The 20,362-nt window shown below is 42.3% G+C and overlaps 1 protein-coding gene and 1 non-coding gene across 3 annotated transcripts in view; both read right to left on the reverse strand.

Annotated features, from left to right (window-relative positions):
• Window positions 1–869: 869 nt before the first annotated feature.
• Window positions 870–20,362, reverse strand: part of AP1G1 (adaptor related protein complex 1 subunit gamma 1) — a 35,703-nt gene continuing 16,210 nt past the window's right edge. For both annotated transcript variants that reach the window (XM_057383083.1, XM_057383082.1), the window contains exons 7-23: window positions 18,706–18,801; window positions 18,194–18,274; window positions 17,849–17,947; window positions 17,364–17,419; window positions 16,464–16,577; window positions 13,333–13,473; window positions 12,982–13,036; window positions 11,797–11,919; window positions 11,409–11,498; window positions 10,788–10,915; window positions 10,105–10,209; window positions 9,473–9,614; window positions 8,779–8,905; window positions 8,234–8,329; window positions 7,838–7,998; window positions 6,765–6,863; window positions 870–4,695 (exon numbers count right to left, since the gene is read on the reverse strand). In XM_057383083.1, the coding sequence (XP_057239066.1) occupies window positions 4,594–4,695; window positions 6,765–6,863; window positions 7,838–7,998; window positions 8,234–8,329; window positions 8,779–8,905; window positions 9,473–9,614; window positions 10,105–10,209; window positions 10,788–10,915; window positions 11,409–11,498; window positions 11,797–11,919; window positions 12,982–13,036; window positions 13,333–13,473; window positions 16,464–16,577; window positions 17,364–17,419; window positions 17,849–17,947; window positions 18,194–18,274; window positions 18,706–18,801 (1,815 nt within the window). In that variant the 3' untranslated portion in view covers window positions 870–4,593. The remainder of the gene's footprint in view (window positions 4,696–6,764; window positions 6,864–7,837; window positions 7,999–8,233; window positions 8,330–8,778; window positions 8,906–9,472; window positions 9,615–10,104; window positions 10,210–10,787; window positions 10,916–11,408; window positions 11,499–11,796; window positions 11,920–12,981; window positions 13,037–13,332; window positions 13,474–16,463; window positions 16,578–17,363; window positions 17,420–17,848; window positions 17,948–18,193; window positions 18,275–18,705; window positions 18,802–20,362) is intronic.
• Window positions 14,992–15,078, reverse strand: LOC130583614 (small nucleolar RNA SNORD71). The gene has a single exon (XR_008966442.1). It is a non-coding gene; the product is annotated as a small nucleolar RNA SNORD71 (small nucleolar RNA).

The following is a 20,362-nucleotide window of genomic DNA, read 5'->3' on the forward strand; positions in this document are numbered from 1 at the left end:
CCGCAGCCCGGGCACCCCCAGCGCCGTCTGTGTCCGAGACCTTCCACCGAAGAGAGCTGGCGGGGACAGCCGCTCGGCGGCCACGGAAGAGGCAGAGCCAACCCGATCGCTGCACACGCACCTGGCCCCGCTCGTCCTTCAGCCCCCGCCAGGTCTGGCACCGTCAGCTCCCGCGGCCCGAGGGACCCTGCGCGACAGCCGAACGGCACCGAGCCTGTGCTGCCCTGCAGCTCCAGCATGGGAGTCTGCCAGTCCTAACCAATGGCTGCTGCTAATGATACACTTATCAGCTAACCACCTCATCATCTGCTAACGACAGCATCATCACAGTTTGCAAGAATTTGAGTAATGCTTTAGGGCGGCCACTGCTTATGTCCCAACAGGATCAAGCACATTAAAAAAAGCTTCCCACCTTCCCCACAGTGAAATTATGTGTTAGAAAATACATCAAAAGTCTTCTAGTGAAATGTGACTGTGAGTAAAAACCACATGTCCCCACAGGCACATGTAGGGACAAAGATTTGATGGCAATCCTTGTCACAAAGGCACACTGAGTATGAAAGCGGTATTTTAATGAGCTCCCAGAGCAGGCTGCAAACACCAGGGAAAAGCATTCCTTGTTCAGATCTCACGCCTTTCTAGCACCTGGACAAGCATTGCTACCAGTAACTCTCAGGATGGTATTGCACAAGGAACTGCTCAAGTGTTTTGCAACTGTCCACTCATTTTGGTCTCTAAAACCCCCTGTAAGGTTTTTTCAAATTATGGCCTTACTATTTTGCATCATCTGACCTTGTCCTGTCTAAACATTAAAAATCAAAACATTCTATCCCCACTGTACTTGCAGAAAGCAACAAGGCACAGTTTTAAATCATTGAATATTGACTCATTTTATTAGTCACTTCATAATTTGTTTCAACCAAAAGACAATACACACAGCAGAAGTCTAATGCATCCCATATAAATGTTTACATCCGTTAAGCTCCTCACTCACCTATGACTCGGCATTAACTTAAAATTTTCACATCTCAAAAATAGGTCTCCAGAATTTTGAGTGCCACCAGGTGCCCTGCTCAAATGACACCTTTTTTACTTTAAATTTGGTTGGGTTTGTTGGGGGCGTTCTATTCTTGTAGTTTTTCATTCACCTTTTTTTTCCTCTATACTGTCAAAGAGGAAGGATGGGGATCTATGTAAAATTTAAATTACAGTATCAGGAAAGAAAAAGGAATATACAGGAATAGAGTGAAAGTTCAAAGGGAAGCAGTCCAGCAGCTCCTTCCCTAACAGCCTCCAAGTAGAAAATGAACACATAAAAGTGCACCAGTGTCACTGCTGCCACTGCTCACAGCCAGTACCAGCCTTAGGGAAGGCACTGGCAGGTTTCCCAGCTGTTTCAGTATCTTTTGAGTTAGAGATCCAAGGCAGTCCCCTCACTGCTATTGCTTCAATAGGTTGTTCAAGGACATGTTTTGTGCCATCAACACCTGGACAAAGTCAACTTTTGGGACTTTCCCATGTCTCCTCCCACTTCCGACCCATTAGGGTCACTACTGTTTCTGTCATTTTCCAAGTGAATGAATTTTGAGTCAAAAAACCAGACATCCAATGTCTCCCACTTCCGAAGCCTTCCATGCAGATACTAGTAAGATTAGCCACGAAGTCCGTATCTTGCTGCCTTTATATCCCCCTTACACTGAAGCAAGGAAAACGCTGCCAAGACCTGTAAGAATTGTTGCATTCAACTGGCAGGAAGAGGACTCAGCCTATGCTTAGAGTGCCTCAGACGCACGAGTWCTCTCCAGAGAACCACAGCAGCAGCACAGAGCTTGAAAAGCACATGGGGGTCAAGGAGCAATCAGCATTATCTGGTACTGGAGACAGGGGAAGGTGTGAAGCCTGGCCTTCGTTCTTATGTAATGTCAGCATCCATCCCTTAGTGAGGAGGGGAGAGCTCCAAGGACAACTGCAATGTTTGGCTGTTACAAAGGAGTACTTCATAGCCAAGAGATGGCTTCCTGCAAAACATTTCAGGTGTACGCATCACCTCATCCACCTTGACTCAAATACAAAACAAAATGCCCATTTCCCCAGACATGGTGCAAGGGTGGCTAAAGGAGCCAAGAACAGAAAGAATTCACCCTGCAAGCTTACCAGAGACTGAGAGCAAACCCCAGCTGCTCTAGGGGACAGAAAACAAGCACGACAAGAGGGACAATGTACACTGTTCCCAACTCTGCTGCAGCAAACTGGCCAGRTGAGAGACCATTTTTTTCTTCCTTCCCATCTAATTTCCTGCACCAGTGCTCTTTCCCAACAAAACCAAAGGGAGAGTGAAGCATGCTGTCTTTCAGTACGAGTGACCGTGTACAACTCTGTGAAGAAAAYGGGAGAGCTTATGAGAAGTTCAGGAACCAAGGCAAAGGCTTCCCATTAGCTTTTTACCTGGGACTCCCTCAGAGCTCACTGGGGTATGAATTTAACATGCTTAGTCTTCCACATTAAGCTTGAGCTAGTGGGGCAATGAATAGCCACAACCTGCAGTGAAARTAAGCTAAATGCTCAGCACCAGAAATGGAGCGTGATTCAGCCATTTCCTCCAAAACTGCCTATTCCATGATGCTTCTAGCGAAGCACAGGATCTGTCTTAGCACTGATAGGGTCGTGCCTTGGCTATGAAAACCCAAAGTTAATTTTAAGGAAATCATACATTGTTCTTCTGGAATTTGTAAGTGCTGATGCCAGTTCCGGTAAAAAAAAATCTCTTTGCTAAGAGGCCCAAACCAGTTCAATCTGTAAGGTAGCAAAAATGCTCTCCAAGAGAAGATAAATTTACTTCACTACACATGGACCAGCACTTAAACCAGTGACAATCAGTCCTGCATGATATTGCTTAATGCAGTGAAGACCAAAGCAGACTGAAAACTTAGTGGCCTCCCAATTCAAGGGCAGAACCGGCTTCAGTTTTCCCTAAATASACCGTGCATCACTCTTCCAACATTTGGGCAAATACTGAAGCCCAGTGTTAGCACTGCTGTGGATACAAAAAGCTATGTCTAAGCTTGCCGTCAGAGCATTCAGTGATCTGGAAAGCCCTAGAACAGAACTCAAGCAGAAGTGCCCAACCTTCAGCTTACCAGCACCCTCACAAATGGAGATCTAAGAGATATCCTGAAGAGCACTGAACATCCAAACAGTTTGTCCCACTGTGTTTATGTCTGTCCTACATGTCACCTTCGAGAGACCACCTAGAACTGAACATCTCCCAGGAGTTCCCACAGGGACATCCCTGAACACAGCTTTCTGTGAGCTCAGAAGGGTACTGGACCTCACATCTTTGGATCCAAATAATCAAACTGGCTTCCTTCAAAACAGTTTAGTTACTYTCAGTCTGAATCTGAACTGGCCCATTATTCTGAAAGGGGAGCAAGGAGCAAGGATCAACTAAGCAAAAAAATGGGAAAAGGTCTCTTTAAACTGCATGGTTTTTATTTCAGTGCCAATATTACAGATACAACACAAATATCCCAGTCAGAAGTAATTCAAATGGAACCCAGGGGGTCTACAACAGGCTCTGGAAATTAAACTGGTGAGAAGTTCCGGAATAACCAGGAAGAGCAACTTTGCAGCATAGTCTGTGATGAGTCTCCTGGCAGGAGCAAAGACCTTGCCCAAAAACTGAATGTCTTTTCTACCATAAACCACAACTAACAGGTTGAAAGATTTTGAAACTATCGTGGTAGAAAACCAGCTGCTCCTTTTATCTCTACATCTGTCATACCTCACTTTCTGCGGAAGCTACAGAAGACTATGAATCTGCATGGCTGTAGCTACTGATGGAAAGAAAGAAAATTCCAGTATAAGGTCTTAATTTCCAAGTACAGCACCAAAGTAATTTTCCCAACTCTTACCAGCACCTGCACTGTGTCCCAGGTTTGCAGATGAACTCCAAAGGCCTCACTTGCTCTTGGTATGCATCACATAACTAAGAGGTGAGTGTATACAATAATGCACTGAATAGGTCATAAGAAGCCTCCAGCCCCTTTAAGACCTAAGGGATACAAGAAGAAAGAGGCAGGGCAGCCTGACATTACCCAAGACCCCATCTGAGTCCCAGATGAAAATACCTGAAGGAATCCACCTAGAAATGAATGACAACACGCCTTACCCACTCCAGGGAAAAAAAAGACAGCAGAAAGAAGGGGAAACTGCTCACTTGCTGCAGAGAGAAGAAAGCTTCCCTGCTAGAAATTCCAGACTTCTCTTCCAACCAGGCTGTGTTTCTTTTTTTTTTTTTTTTTAAGGGGGGGTGGGGAAGCGGAGAAGGGAATGTTGCTTCTGGCTGTGAATGCATGTGTGAGAGAGTGCACAGTAGCCTCCACAAGCTGCCAGCCTCATCAGCAGAGGAGAGGAGATTAGTCTTAACAGATATGCTTCAAAGTCAGCAATCATTTCAGGAAAATTCCTCCTCATCAGCCGGTTTCATTTGTTCCCCATGCCCACGGTGCAGTTTGGGGGATTGCCAAGGATTACAACCTTCTTCCCAGAGTTTTTTTGATTGGGTGGGATGAGAATAAGAATGGTGCCAGAGCCTCACTGCCAAGACTGAGGGGGGAAGTTGTTGACTTCTGCTAGATCCTGCATTGCTGAGCCCTTGTGATTATATGTCAACTTGATCCTCATACGTAGTTGTTGCTACAAGAGAAAAGGGGAAAACAAACAAACACACACAAAACAATTTCAGGTCTTCATTAAAGGTCAGAGAATCCCACCTCATCCAGTCACCCTCCCTTACCCCATGAATATTCAACACAGACCTTTCCTGACCATAAGAGCTTGCTGGGAGTATGTGTAGGGTGAGCTATGACACTGCAGATAAATGCTCAATTTAGTAGGGCACTGATTGGTGACTGTAGTTCTCAGATCAGGCACAAGCTCTTAGAAAAGCTACAGCATAGCTTCTACCCACATCTCTCTCTGCACTGGCTCTGCTCTTACAAGCACTGAAGTTCTTAAACACAAAATAAACTGCCTCCAAATTCCAATTAACAACAGAAAAAACCAGGAGGCAGATCTGTACTCTGCTGCACTGCACTTGGGCTTGCAGAGAGATGATATTTCCCCAACTGCCTGTTCACTCAATGCAGCAATCTGTAAACTTGAAGTAGTGCTCAGCAGCACTCCGAAGGAAGTAGCCTATGAAAGACTGGAAGCAGAATCTCCAAGAACATTCCCTTCTGCTGCAAGTCAATGATGGMATAGCTCAGAAGTCACTTTACACTGTCATTTGGCTGTCACCCAGATACTGAGTGGCTCTTAAAAACAGCTCGAGTACTGTATGCTTCAGTCCAGTTCCCTATTCTCCTCTCTAAAAACCCAAAAATGAAAAGCAAAAAGCTGGCCATTTCTGGCTCTTTTCTCCAGACCTACAAGCATATGTAATGTAAAAGGGATAGCAGAGGRAAGAAAGGAAGACAATGACTGCTTCAATCAGGTTCACAATAAAGAAGTTATGCTGTATCAATAATCATCACTATCAGTTTTTGGTTTATTTGGTGTTTTGGAAAACAAGCCATTAATTTCAGTCCAGAATGATGGCACTRTTTGCACCCCTGTACTCTGAAGTGTTCCTAGGAGTTGTGGTGTTCCTACAAGAAAGCATGCCACTACCTGGGTATGTTTCACCTTGTGGGTCCCATTCTGGCACATTACAGGAAAACACTAAATCCTCCAAAGTTCAGAAAATAACTTTCAAGGTGATCTTTGAAAGGTGATSTACAGCACCATAGAAAAACTGATATCAGATGTATATAAGACTAGGTGAATCATTGGTCTTGTGGCTTAATATAGGCAGAAGTGAGCAGACTACATGGAAATAAAGGAAGATACATGGAAATCACAAAAATTATGTGTTTTAAGACAGCCATTCGGTGAAATTTGGGCTGAAATTTGTGAACTTTTTTCTCACTTGCCCAACAGTCTAGCAGCAACACTTTACATCYAGTGCAGTACATGAGCACTTCAGATGTTTAAAGTTCCTAGAGTCCTTTAAGATCATAAGGCTGTCTGTCAAAGGAGGAAACATGATCTCATTTTTGTTTTTCTTTCTGATACTGTCTGAGCACTTGCAAAACCCTCTTAAGGAGGACATGTGGGCCACATCCCTCCCTCCCCTCAAGTCTGTTGTGTCCCAGTCTTGAAGCCTGTCTTTGAAAGCTGTAAAATAAATGGAATTACAATTACATCGCACCTAAAGATTCTTTTCATCAACTATTTAAAATTACACTCATCACATTAAAAACAAATGACACCACTTGATAGACAATTTCAAGAATACAGATCAAACTACTTTTGTGTAACAAATATTTCAAGTAACGCTGCTGCAGACAGCAAGAATAAATGTTGAGTATCTTTGTATGTCAAGATGCTTGCCTTCCAACACCACTTTTACAACCCACAGAAACACCAGGTTGAGTTCCTCTGGAAACGCCACTGGGAAACTTAACAACCTCTGCGATGCACGACATGAATGAATTCAAGGTAGGAAAGCTGTTTATCTGTTTTAGCACTAKAACCAAACAGAAGGTCAATCCTGTGTCCAGAACCTTGTGTTTTTCATAACCTTTTCCTAACCTAAGCAAAGTGACTGCCATGAAAAACATATCATTCGCTACTATCACTCCCCACCTCTCATCACACACGCGTTCCTGACTGCCACTAAATGAATGACTACATCTTCAACAGTTCTTCTTGGGATAACTCACCTTTTGTGGATTCAGGACTTTAATGACCTGTGTGATGGTCCCAGAGTTGAATGCAGGGATGACACTGCTGCTGGGAGACAGAAGCTGCAGCTGGAATGTCTGAAAACAGGGCAAAAAGAAAACCGTTTGATGCTTAATCAAATAAGGATATGAAGTGACTTGTCGCCACTTAAAGCAAGCACAGAAAATGGAAAGTTCTGTTTCTGGCCCCGAATAATCAGTTCTCGAACTTATTATCTTCTTGTTCCCTAAGAACCACATATCCACTGGCCCACCTGCTTTCTATGCAAGCAGGATCCAGGTAACACAAATACTAGGAGGTGAGGGCTTACCGCAGTGTACCAAGATCAGCAGCAATGCTTTCCTTCATCTGCTGTGCTCAGAGAAACAGTCAGCACACTTGTAACTTCAGAAGGCCTGTTCTTTCCCTAATTCCTTCCTACGGCAGGTGTAAAACCTACCTGAATCCAAGTCAGAGGAATACTAATTCCTAGAAGTGAATGTACTTTCCAAACTTGGAGAACATTCTAGCCACATGTTGCTCCAATAGTCTGCTCTGCTATAAACTAGGCAGTATCTGTCTCCCATGTGTTGTGCTGCAGCCAAGTGCAAGGGGAAACAATACACTTCTTTAAATGAGGACAGCCAGTAATTATCATACTGTGACTCATTTAAAATTTTACAAGCAACTAATAGCTTCAAAAGATTTTTTCTTCCATATGTTTCATAGCTTCAAAGAACATGGTATATTTATTAAAAATTAAGAATAATGGGTATGGTTAGCGTCTCCAAAATACTGGCTTTGACACAAATGGGTTTTTTGTGCGAAGTTTAGCAATTTTTCTAGAAAGCGGTGATTTCAAAACATGACTTTGTCCAAGCAGAAGTGGTCCAATTCGATAGGAATCTGTGTTCTATTGCATTTACAACATGTATTTTCAGACTGGAAAGAGATGACCTAGCTGGCCACTAAGAGATCCTTGTAAYGGTTTCTATCTACATGAAAGCAGCAATCAGGCAGTGTTTGCAAATGGCCCTCAGMCTCTCCCTGTAGTTGCCTTAAGTGGCTCTACCTTTGGTACTGCAGCTTGGAAAACAAAATCTGTCATATCCAGTTCTGTGCTGTTGGAGGCCTGTATCGTGATTACAGTGACACTAGGGTTAGTGTTTGACCTCTCAAAGGTGAAGTCAATCTTCAGCCCATTCTTGTTGTATGCAGTAATGGAGGGGATTCCTGCAGGAAACAAAGAAACAGCAGACCTACAGAATCTGGAGATCACTCTCAACATCATAGTATGCATTCACTTTACCCCAGACTCGTCTGAAAATTGAACACACCCCCTTCTGTTCCAGTATCTATGTCACACTTTTCAAATGCCTCCCATTTTTTTTTTTTTTTTACTATTCCTTGTTTCCTCTTGTAGTTGGGTGTTGGGGTGTTTTAGGCAAAGGATTTACATGTCCCTAACCTGCAGCAGTATCATTGAAGAGAGGCTGAGATGTAAGTCCATCAAGCAGGAACGGAGGCTGTGCTATCTGGGGTGCAGGGGAAGATACGGGAGAACCTACAAGAAATGTTGAAGGATTAATATTTTGCTGTCAGGAAATTAAAAGTAATTACACCTTCACCAAAGACTGACTGCTGCATACTGTGTTTCTTTGCATGAAGCTCTACAAATCACCTGTGCTGTCTTCCTCCCCTTCTTTGCTTTCAAGAACTGACTCCTCTTGCTCTAGCAAGCATTCAAAAGGAATTAATTCCTCACATCTCAGAGTCCTCTTTGGAAAGGTTCACAGCATTCCCAGACTCAAGTGCGAAAACGCTCAAGTCTCACCAGCTAATCGTGCAGAATCAACCTGTGACTTTATTTCTTGATTCCCACCTGTATGCTAATGTGGATCTTGGTAAGGGTAAGTGTAAAAACTAGGACTTAACAGACAATGAAGAAGTAGCCCACCCTCATCCCATCGCATGGCTGAGAATGTAGACTTCTAGGAAATGCAGCCTGCTCACCTGTTAGGTTGAGGTCTCCCAGGAGGTCAAGCAGCTCCCCACCAGCAGAGGCTGGCTTGCTTGTTGGTGCAGTGGGAATTACAGGTGTTATATCACTTCCCCCCAACAAGTCCAATAAATCATTTGCCTAATGAGAGAGTGGATGTAACACTTACATATATTCAACTTTCTGTTACTTTCCCTTGCAAATTCAGTGTATTGTATTTGTTCTCAAACTGAAGACCACCAGAGCTGATGGCCAGTTAGATGGTTTCTTAGTTTCGTTATGATCCCATGCCCCACAAGAGATCTAATTTCTGTGCTTGGGGGACCAAAGAGATAGGGAAGGACTGAGTTCATGAACACTAAGACATGTTGGGGAATCACAGAATATTCTGAGTTGGAAAGGACCCACAACAATCATCGAGTCCAGCTCTGAAGTGAATGGCCCATACAGGGATCAAACACACGACCTTGGCATTATTAGCATCATAACCAACTGAAATAATCCCACCCTGCTCCTGGGTGGCCTACAATGACATGTCCCACACACCTATTCCAGACACCAGAGCCACCAGAGCAGAGCAATTATGCAATAAGCACCAATCAGAAGCAGCAAAGAGGCGGTGAGGGGGAAGAAGATGGTCTCAGCTACTCTTGGCTAGAATGGGGTCTGCCAGGGAGYGGACGTTTACCCGGGGCCAGTTTCTGTTACCTGGTTAGCAGGCTGCAATCCAGAGGGTGGAGGTTTGGTTTCCAGTACTGCTGTCTCTGTCTCTCCATTGGTCTGTACAATCTCTGCAGGGCCATTCGTGGTGACTTTCTCCATTACTGGCATTCTCTCAAGCAGTGCTGGCCTAAAAGAAGCTGACATAGTTACACTGTGCCATCTTCCTGGATCCTAATCCAAATACTTGGACATTCAAGAGCTGATATATACAGGACAACCTGCCTTTTCCCTTGAGCTCCAATGCAGGGGAACTGTAAGACTGCATGACAGTTAGAGGTGGTCAGAAGCAATCCCTGGCATTCTGTGCCAGTGTAAATATACAAACTGATTGCTAAAAGCCAAACAATGCCACCTGTCTCTTCATTTCCCCTAGTAGCTGACAAGCTCAAGTTCAAACCGTGACAAATGTTATGGCAGAGAAAGTCTCTRATCACAGAACACTATCACAGGATACATTATGTCCTTAAAACACTCACTAAACCCTACAGAAGGGGRAGGAATTCTAGCTCCTCTGTAACCCTACCAAAAATTACCAAAGCTCTCACAGCAAGTGTCATCGACAGGAGATCAGAGCAGATAATGTTCCTTTTCAAACACCAAAACTCATCAGCACTTACCTCATGTGATCATATTTCTTGAAAAGTGCGTTATATTCCACAGCTCTCTGCTGTAGCTCCACATCAATGCTGCTGCCATAGATGGAAACTACCTTCTTAATGCGACTGTTAGGGGCAAGGGAAAACAAACACAGCATGGAATTAGCAGCAATAAGCAACAGATTAGCATGCGTCATCCTGAAGATGCTACCTAGTCTCTGTTCAACAGGAATCCCATGTAAGTCATGTAAAAAAGCAGTCTGTGCAGTACTCATGTAAACATCCACATCTGAACTGTCCCTTCACAACAACATCAGCAGGTTACAGCATAAAAAAAACTCAACTACACACACCGAGAAACCTCCAATAGGAAACAAGGCTATTTTTCTGTCCATCATCCTAAAAAGGAACCGATAAGAACCGTGTGCTGAAAATAAGGACTTCTCTTCCCCATTTGGGGTTTTCAAGAAACGGTAAAATGGATTAAGTCCCCACCCAGCAGAGGGCATCCACAAGAGAAAACAGTACACACCGCATCCATCTTCCACCTGTGAGCAAAGGAGGACTGTAAAAGCCATCATATAACAGGATCACTCCTGCAAACCAGGGAAGCAGAACATGGTCAAGGAATACTACTACTGAAGACAACTGATGTCAGTGTAATTGCAACTGTCCCGTACASTATACCACCAATGAGAACTCACTTGACAGTGCAGGTGAACCTTGTGGAAAGCTTCATGATGGCAGTGAGAGCATAGCCTCGTGTCACAGATGCAGACATATTAGATATCAAGACGCTTTCTAAAATATCAAGAACTTCATCCTCTGTTACCTGAAAAGGTACAGAGAGGTTAGGCTAAGACAGAGAGGAGCTTACAGCAAGTCTTCCCAGAGCATAATGTAAAAACCTGTCTCTTGCCTAATGGCCRTGTCACAACTCCTCTGCAACTGTGAGCCTGTAGCACTATGTTCAGAGTGTGTAAAACACGCATCCAGGTACAGATCTCATGATAGGAGTTTTAAAATACAATTCCTGTTCCACACATTGAAGAGCAGGCTTATCACTGAAATACCCAGCTAAGACCCTAGCAGCTGCCTTCCAAGCCAGTTAGTGCTGAAATGACACCTCTCCRCCAGCGGTAACAGCACTCCACACAGCCACGTGTGTGCTACACAGCCCATGCCCACAGCAGGGGAAGGAGATTCCTGTCCAGGGCCCATGACCATCATGGACTTCACTAGGGAACTGCTGAAAGSACTCCCTTCACATCAAGTGGGTCCAGCCTCAACCAGGGGTACAGTTGTTGTTCTTTCCCAAGCTATACCTGTATTGGTTCCTCCTCTTCACAYTGACCAGACACCAGAAGATCTCCATACTCTCCTATGCACCAGGAGGCCACTTGTACCAGGGATTGCTGTTGGAAGAAAAACCAGAGTAGCCTCAGAGATGAATGGATGCCTGCATGGTAAGTTAAACCATCCCCATTTCCAAGACCAAGCTTAGCCTTCCTCAGCAGAAAAGGAATATCTGATCAAGAATTCTGTAAGAGAATTGGAGAGACTAGAAAGAACATGAACTTATAGAAGACATGCCTACTCAGCAATCTCTCCCTTGGAGTCAGACAGTGTGATATTGGCTTACCTCAAGATACTTAGCAAACATGCATAATTACTGCAGTACAAGGAAACTGAAGCTGGCTACAATTGTTTTACCTGGGAATAATCTCCAAGGATGGCTTTATAGAGTCTTTGCACAGTGTAGGCATGCATCTCCACACTATTAGTTATTAACTGGATCAGATTGGGAACAGCATCATCACGAACATAACTTCCTGCCTGCAAGAATAATTGTTAAGTTTTACTATGAACCTTCTCAGTAACACTCAGCAACTGTGATGACCTTCACAAAAACACCACATGTGCATGCAAATAAAACCAACCTTCTCATCCATGAGCATTTTATGGTTTATTTTGAGCAAGCTCAGAGGGGCAGAAGTACAGGACAGCACATTTACCAACAAATAAAACTATACTAAGAGAAATCCACACTATAGATATCCTGAAACTGCAAGAGGAGAGCACAGCAATGCTTTCAACTGTTTAAGTGGTTTCTCTAGCAGATGAAAATGCAATTACTTTATTGAAGAAAGTCATTTGAGAGCAATTCTCACAGCCAACCTTCCAATGGAAATTAATCCTCAGTTAGACAACTCTATTTTTCTGTTTCAGGGTGACAAAATAGCACACCAGCTAGACTTACTTCTTGATGAACTTCTCAAATTTGAACACTCATAAATCTCTTCCCACTCCTTTGCCTGAGAGAACACAATGCCTACCCAATTTATCAAGATCTCTTCCCTCAGCTGCCAGTTCTACCTCAGCTATGATGTTAATAGGTAAACTCAARTAGATAAAGAGTAATAATTAAACCTAAAGAAGGTGAACTAGAAAGCTGTTGATACAGTTTCATTAACAAGTTTTGATAAACTCAACTTGGAATAATTACAATAATTACAAACTCCTTCATCCCCTTTCTCTTTGCGTGTCTCTAAGGGATCATTCACTCTCCTCTGAAAGCATTGTGTGGGAATCAGACAGTACAAGAGTTGTCCAGAGAAACTCATGTGATTACTGCAGTAGAAACACTCTGTTGCACACTGTGGCTCTTGTGTGTTTATGAAATAGTACAATTCTTTTCGAAAGCCACTCAGTGATCCAAGGTAGCAAGCAGGAATATGTAAACTCAGTAAATGTGACTATCATAAGTATACTTTCTCTATATATTTTGACATTTGTTATCTGCCAGCCTTTAGAACCATCTCCAACTTGATGGTGAGTAACTTCCTACAGAATTAAGAAAACTTTATGTAGTCACACAAGKGAGACAATTTCACTTACTGTTGTTAAGACTCTCATAATTGTGTCTATGTGCCAGCGCTTGGAAGGAGCATATCTGACAAAATTAAGWAAACAAGTTAGAACAGTAACTGCCAGTCTTCAACACCAGCAAGAGACCCACCCATCATCAGAACCTCCACTTTCAGTTACTTCCCGGCCCACTGTTTGATGAGGAGGGACACCAATACTCAGTGAGGGCTACAACTGACAAACCACACATAGATCAGTGAACAGAGAAAAGATGAATCAACACATTCTCTCTTGGCAKTAAGGATGGGAGGAGCAACACACAAGATGCTCACAATTCAGAGGATGTACCAAAAATTATTAGCAAGTAAAATGACTCCATACTTTTCAGCTGCAAGAAATATTCCAGATGCACAATCTGCCTTGAATTCTGGTTCACAGGAATCTAGGAAATACAGTAACTCCTTCATCATTCCACGGACATTGTTCCCATTAACAAGAGCAAAACTCAGTTCCATTGCACGCCTGGGGGAAGAGACAAAAAGCCAATCAAGTAACTTCACCTAGCAAAGGAAGAAAAAAACAAACCCAAGTACAGCTACAAAAATGCAGTTACCTTTTAATTAAGAAGAGAGCCTTCCACATTAAATGTGCCAGTAAAATTGTTCTCAGTCAGACAATAAATATACAGTTTACAAAAATTTAAGGRGAGTGGGGTTATAGAGTGTTCTACAAACGTCTATCCATGTGTTAAGGATAGCTAAAGGCTAGCAATATCTTTCAGCAACCAGAGTCCATAAGATTAAAGTCTCCACTCCTCCAGAGTGTTTGTAATCAGAATGCTGGTCAYTTCTGACACACAACTGCAACAACTAAACTATGCAACAACATCCTTTCTCCAGCTTCAGGGATCTGGAAGAGACTTGTCTCCAACTCCACATACTAGAGAGACACAGAAGATTTAAAATACTAACTGAGAAGCTTTACTGTATCCTTTCAGATAGACTATGTAAGATTTCCAGAACTCAAAGCTACCCTAGTGGTCTGTTTACTCCTCCTCACCACAGACATGCTGGCACCAAAACCAGTCAGGGTACTAGCTCTTTACTATTCCTTTTTGTGCACTTTGGGAGCTCAGAGGCTCCTCCCTGGCCCTCCTGCTTGAAGCTTCTGTAGTTGATTCCAGCACAGGTCTCTCCTTCTTCTTTTTTGGATGAAGACTACTAACTTCAAATGTGATTGATTTCTGCACAACTTWGCAACGGTTGTATTAAAATGCATTAAAACAGGCTCACTAAACAACCCTGACTGACTTCTAAAATGGTATTGGGCACATGCTATTTGTTCTTAAGAATCTGAAAACATCTTGACAACACTGCTTCTCAACATCCTCCTAGTCATTACCGTAATAAGGATTTTTGCAGACTGGTGAATTGTAAATGTGTTACTTTGCTTTTTACCCAACTAATAACCAGGGACTGAGAAACCACAGAGRTATTCAGAGTTAGGGTGGAAATACCTGACTAAATTTTTACCTTTTAACATTTAAATCTGTGTCTAGTTGATGACTARTTGATGACACCATCATTAGAATTATTTCCATCTCCAACTGGTTCCCAACTCCTTACATCTGACTCTTACTGGATTACATGTTTTCCATATTTATGTTTAAAATTTCAGTCACTTTATAGCAGATATATCAATATTGCAGCTGCAAGGAGTCCACTGTAGTCTTAGTACCATGCATTTATCTCAGCCCATATTGCTTACCTTCAGTCTTATTACGTTTCATTTGTCATGAAACTCTTAATCATGCAGTTTGATCAAATCAAGCAGACAAAAAGACTTGAACTAAATGGCAAAGCCATTCAGAATTATACTACATGGACCAAAGATGCACTGCACCAGTTACAAGAAAATGAGCAGAGGCCATGCTTCAGATAACCAAAGCCAGGTATCATGTCTTTCCCCCAAGTCCTTGAAGCTTGCTGCTTGGAGCTTTGACACATATCCATCCAGTCAATATAATGCTTCAATGAAGACAGTGCCTTGTCAGCAGCACGAGTGTCAGCATGGCAACATTATGCTCTGCTGATGGATCACTCAAAGGCTTCATCCTCCAACAGCACTCAGACATGAAGCTCAGTTATTTGTAGTCTGTGTTTTCCTAGCAGGCAGCAATAAAATGTTTTCGTTGCCTTCTACCCAAAGCCTAGATGAGGCTTGGCTGCTCCATTACCTAGCACCATGATGGCTCTGACACCAAATAACGACAGTAGCCTGACTTGTTCAGCATTTAAGATACGAATTTGTGGTTCGGGATAGACTGCAACTGTAAATATAGATTACATGATACCTATTACAAAGCAGWTTAAAGTAAGTTTCAGAAGCAAGACAAATCCCATTTCTTTCCTATTTTACATGTATTAGTTTGAGCAGTGCTGTTAAAAAAATGTAGATCTGATTCGAAGATAGGCAAAGTTTGAAAAATGCCTATCACAAAAAGTATCTACAGTGTATCTAATCAGTTTGAGCAGATGGAAAAAGAGGTTGACCAATTCTGAAGGTACATTCATAATGTGATGAGTGCTGAATGAAATTCTGGTCTGTAGCAGAGATTCTATGAAATGCAACAGGAAATATTCTGCTGTCCCCATCACTGTGTGCTGTTAAGCGGCACTGAGCTCAGACCTTTCTTTGTAACCCAGTTACAGAAAAAACAAGGAGGAGGAGGAGAGTTCTGAAAGAGAGAACAAGGAATCGACAGGCTGAAAGACTCCATTTAAAAGAGCAGCCTTCCACACAGGCTGGGCAAAAGTGAGATCAAACAGTTCATGAGTTTCCATGAGTGACAGAAACAGRAGAAAGTTACTATCATAATAATGAGAAGAAAATGGAAGAAATTAAGACTGAGCTGAGTACAAGACAARAAGTATTTCTGTAGTGAGAAGTAAGGTTGCAAGCTTTCCCACTGCACAGAGAAGCAGCAACATACTACTATTTATATGACAGATGAATATCAAGAGTGATAAAAGGATGTGGTTTGTAAGCATATTGTTTGAACAATCAAGTTATGTCTGAATTCTACCACTCCCTAATATATCTAATCTAGACATTATTTGCATGACTTAACACTKCTTTAAGACAACAAGACACCGCTTGTTTTTCTGGGAAAGAAAAACAATGTGAAGTACATCAGAGTAGGTTTGATCATGAACATAGGGCACAGAGGCTTTCCATCTCACTGGGAGCACACAAGTCTGATATCCACTGATACTGAATTTTGAAAAAATTCAGGCAAACAGAATTTATTTTTTTCCCATGAAATGTAACACCAGCTTTACAAAGAAGGTGGTGCACATCTTCATTWTCTTCTTTGAATTCTGAACCTTATTATTACCTTCATACTAGTCTCAGTTACAGCTCCCCAGGATTATTGTAATTTTCCCCTACGCCCTGCTCACCTTCCACGGACTGTCAACCTCAAGAGGCTATTTCACTGATAATGTGAATACCTTTTAATGGAGACATCCAGATCCTTCAGACAGTCCACAATGGTGCTTCGGTGCCGCTGTACAGCATTATGATCTGTCTGCACAGTTTTTAACAATGATGTCAAAGCTACATATCTGCAACAAGAACATAAGGCAATCAGTAGCTGACAGYAGCCATTCAATTTCTATGCCCAGACACTCTCCCCTTGCCCCAAATGTGGTCTTATTTCGCGACAGAACAGAAGTCTCTTGTACTTGGTAACGAATGGAAATCCTACAGGGGACTGCCTGGCCTATCTTCACAGGCRAGTTACCACACCAAACTGTAACATGCCTAACAACACTCTGCTGCTCAGACAAGTATCTGCCCCAAGCACCTCTGTTGATCTTACATTCAAACTAACACTCAAAGTTCTAAGACAAGAGTCTGCAATCCATATAATGACTTGCTATTCAATTGCCTAGAGATGGAATTCAATTCAGTTTCAGCAATTCTATGCCCTGATTAACAGCGACCAGAGCACAACTGAACTCCCTTGTTACCACCAGCACATAATCAGAAAAATCAGTCTTTGCCTAACTAATCAGATCTCCAATGCCAACTATGATTTAAATAGCACCACTTGRGACAAGACAGAAGATCCATAGGTTATTGGAAAAAAAAAAAAAACATGGGCCTGATTAAGAAATCACATGTTCAGAAATAAATCATACACTCAAACTGATCAACTAAGAAGGGCAGGGCCACAGTTAAGATTTGAATGGAGAAAAGAACGCACCACGAAAGAAGCAAGCTCAACAGCCACACGAACCCCAAGAGCACAATGTCTCCTGGAAAGCTCTATTTCAGCATCATCTTTATGTAATTGCTTCTCACACGTTTAAACCGGGTGTTGTCAAAACAAACTTTGTACAACTTACCTAATATTTTTGTCATTGTTTAATAAGAAACGGCCTAGGATGTTAATGGCTAAGACCTGCAGAAAGAGTTATGGAAGGTCAGTGATCTGAAAGGGCTGCTGGTCATCTTCATAATTTCATGATGACTTCAAAGGCAACATATCAAAACTAACATTGCGATTCTTAGCAAAAAAGAACTCTAGAAGCTGCCTAAGCACAGGAAAAGCTACGAAACTCATCACCGGTTCTCACTTGCACTCAGGACATTACAATCCTGCATTGCTATGAAGGAAATTTTGCCTTTTAATTTTTGTTAAAAAAAAACCCAAAAAACAAACACCCTCCGTTTGCCCCAAACAAGCACTCTTTCTGGAAAGGCTACAGTCTTATCCAGAGTCAGCTACAGAGCTGTGTTTTGGTGAAACAACYTTGCTTCACATCGTCTACACAAATAACTCTAATACAATCATAGGGAAAAAACAAAAACCATAGCAAAGGCAACTTACTCTCAGGCCACTCTCAGATTTTATGTCCATAATTGTCAGCACAGTTTCATAGAGAATGGCATTTCCCACATTTTTACTTGTTTCTGTGTTAGTGGCGACCTGGAGAAAGGAAACAAAATAAACAACTCCAACGAACTCAAGCCAATCCCCTTGGTGCTGCACTACAGAACAAGCAGTGAAGTAACCAGCCCTTAAAAAGCAGCACCACACTTGTGATTATGCATCTCTCCCAACAAAATTTCACCCAGCATGGCAARCAGCTGTACTCTCATCAGTGCCGCTGAATTCAAATTATTAAGAAACTAAGACAAAGTTTAAACCACTCATCAACCTTGCAGACCTCACCTGTGCAAGTATATCATTCATTGCTTCACTAGAATCATCATCATTTCTCCCTAAAATTCTTAGTAACCGCAGGATTCGTACCTATTCGACAAAATAAAGCAAAGAAAAGCTTGTGTGGCAGTGTCTGACATGGGTTCATAGTGGTCAAAAGCAAAATAAACTGGTAATTTCCATTCTTAAGCAAATCAGGTTTCTGCTGTGCTTGTTTTCTTTCCCACTAGCCAGAACTGTTCAGAGTCCCCTCACTACCAGACACAGCCTTCCAAGAGCAATATGTGCTGCTTCTCTCTTCTGTCACATAACGTGACAAAAGGCCCTACAACTGATGGTTAAACTAAGGTAGGTCTCTTTCACTAGAGCAGATGAAGAGCATTTGCACAATCAGCTCAAAGGAAGACACAAAAAAAGCTTAAAATGAACATTGGTGTTCCCGTAACCRCCTCATCACACCTAACGTTCAAAACACAGTCCTACAATTAAAGCTATCAGTCACTCTTTCCATCAGTTCTTACCTGCAGAAAGGGGTCACTGATCCCAGACACATCATGCTCTGGTGAATATCCAGACATGATAAGGTTCTTCAGAATACGAACTAATTGGGGAACAAGCTGTGAAGAAGAGAGTTGTCCTATTAGGGAATTGTTGTTTCCCCCATCCCGGCTTTGAAGCACAGGTCCAAGAACAAATCTTGTATTTGAAAGCAAGTCAGTCTCTGGATTCTTCCACAAAGTTCAACCTGCACACCTAGAGCTGGTGCTGTATGAATATCTACAACTTAGCTAAGACACAACTRAAAACAGTTAAGCTGGGACAAGAGCATCATATTTTATCTCTAAAGTAGTAAATCTACATTTGTGGTACAGAGCAAGAAGAAAACCAGCCCAGTTGCCCCATTATCTCCTTTTGTTCCTGCCTTTGCTTTCAGGAACTACATACTCCTCTGAAAACGTGCATTTCGCAAAACACACAAACAAAATGAACCCTGAATTTCCTATATCTGTCTTAAAGAGGAAACCRAAGGGTGCTGCAACATCTTCCTTCCAGAAACAGAAACAGAAAAGTGGAGCATTTCTGGAACCCTGATTCATGTTTTCTTTGGCTTCCAATATGCAAGAGTTATTAGGACTGAGGACAGAACAAAGGGCAGCATTACAGCCATGGAGATTGGTTAAGAGCCAACCCCCAATCTTCTGGAGTACAAATTACATCCATGCAGAATATCAGCACTGCAGCTGGCCTGGGTAGCTCTTTACAGCACAGAMAACCTTTACAGCCTCTTTCAGGCAGCTAAATAACTGTCTGTCCTGCTCCCTTTTGGGAATCACACAAAGTTGCCCCATGATTCAGGCRAAACACAAAGCCTAGTTTGTGATAAAAAGAAAGCCCAGGGCTATAGCTTGCACAGGCACAAAAAAAAAAACCCAACCCAAAACCAAAACCAACAATTCCCTAAAGCATTCCTCAAATGAAGGAGAGTTTAAGGAAAGCAGGCAAATGTTCACAGAAAGCCATAAATGAGATCCAGGGCTGCCACAGGTGTAGAGGTTTAGTGACAAGACCAGCACACAAAGAGCATTAGACAAATACAGACGATCTAAGCATGTGGCATCAATCACAATTTCATCATTAAGAGGCACTGCCTCACAAGGGACAAGCATCTACAGTTTCAAGGCAAACATGCACCATCTAGAAGAATTAACTCTTACCTTTTCATTCTAACTCAGCAGGATTCCAAACAGACAAAAGGGACAAAACAGATGAAGCAAGCATTAGGGACAGGTCAATGTTACACCATTCACAGCATAACAACTACAAGAAATAGCTAGTAACTAAATTYTGTGGACTCAGCTCTTCTCTCTTTTCCCACCACCATCATGTTAACCGAGCAATTAGTAGCAGAGATAGTATCCACAAAATTAACTTCATCCAACATTTTTTCCTGTTTTGACATTATAATCAAGCCAAGGGAAGATACATACTAAAACACACCAAAGAATGTACAGTTTAAAATCCCTAATGATACAGAGGAGTCAAGGAAGAAAGTAAACCGGTCATGCAAATTAACAAAGACCTTTAAGACTTTTCAGAGGAGCAAATGGCCTGTTCTGTTCCATCAGTTTTGTTCAATTTCTCCTTCTTTGACCRAGAATTTCAAATGACAATCAAGGC

This window comes from Malurus melanocephalus, unplaced genomic scaffold (assembly GCF_030028575.1).
Source record: "Malurus melanocephalus ecotype Western Australia unplaced genomic scaffold, MMel_1.1 scaffold_605, whole genome shotgun sequence".
NCBI lineage: Eukaryota > Metazoa > Chordata > Aves > Passeriformes > Maluridae > Malurus > Malurus melanocephalus.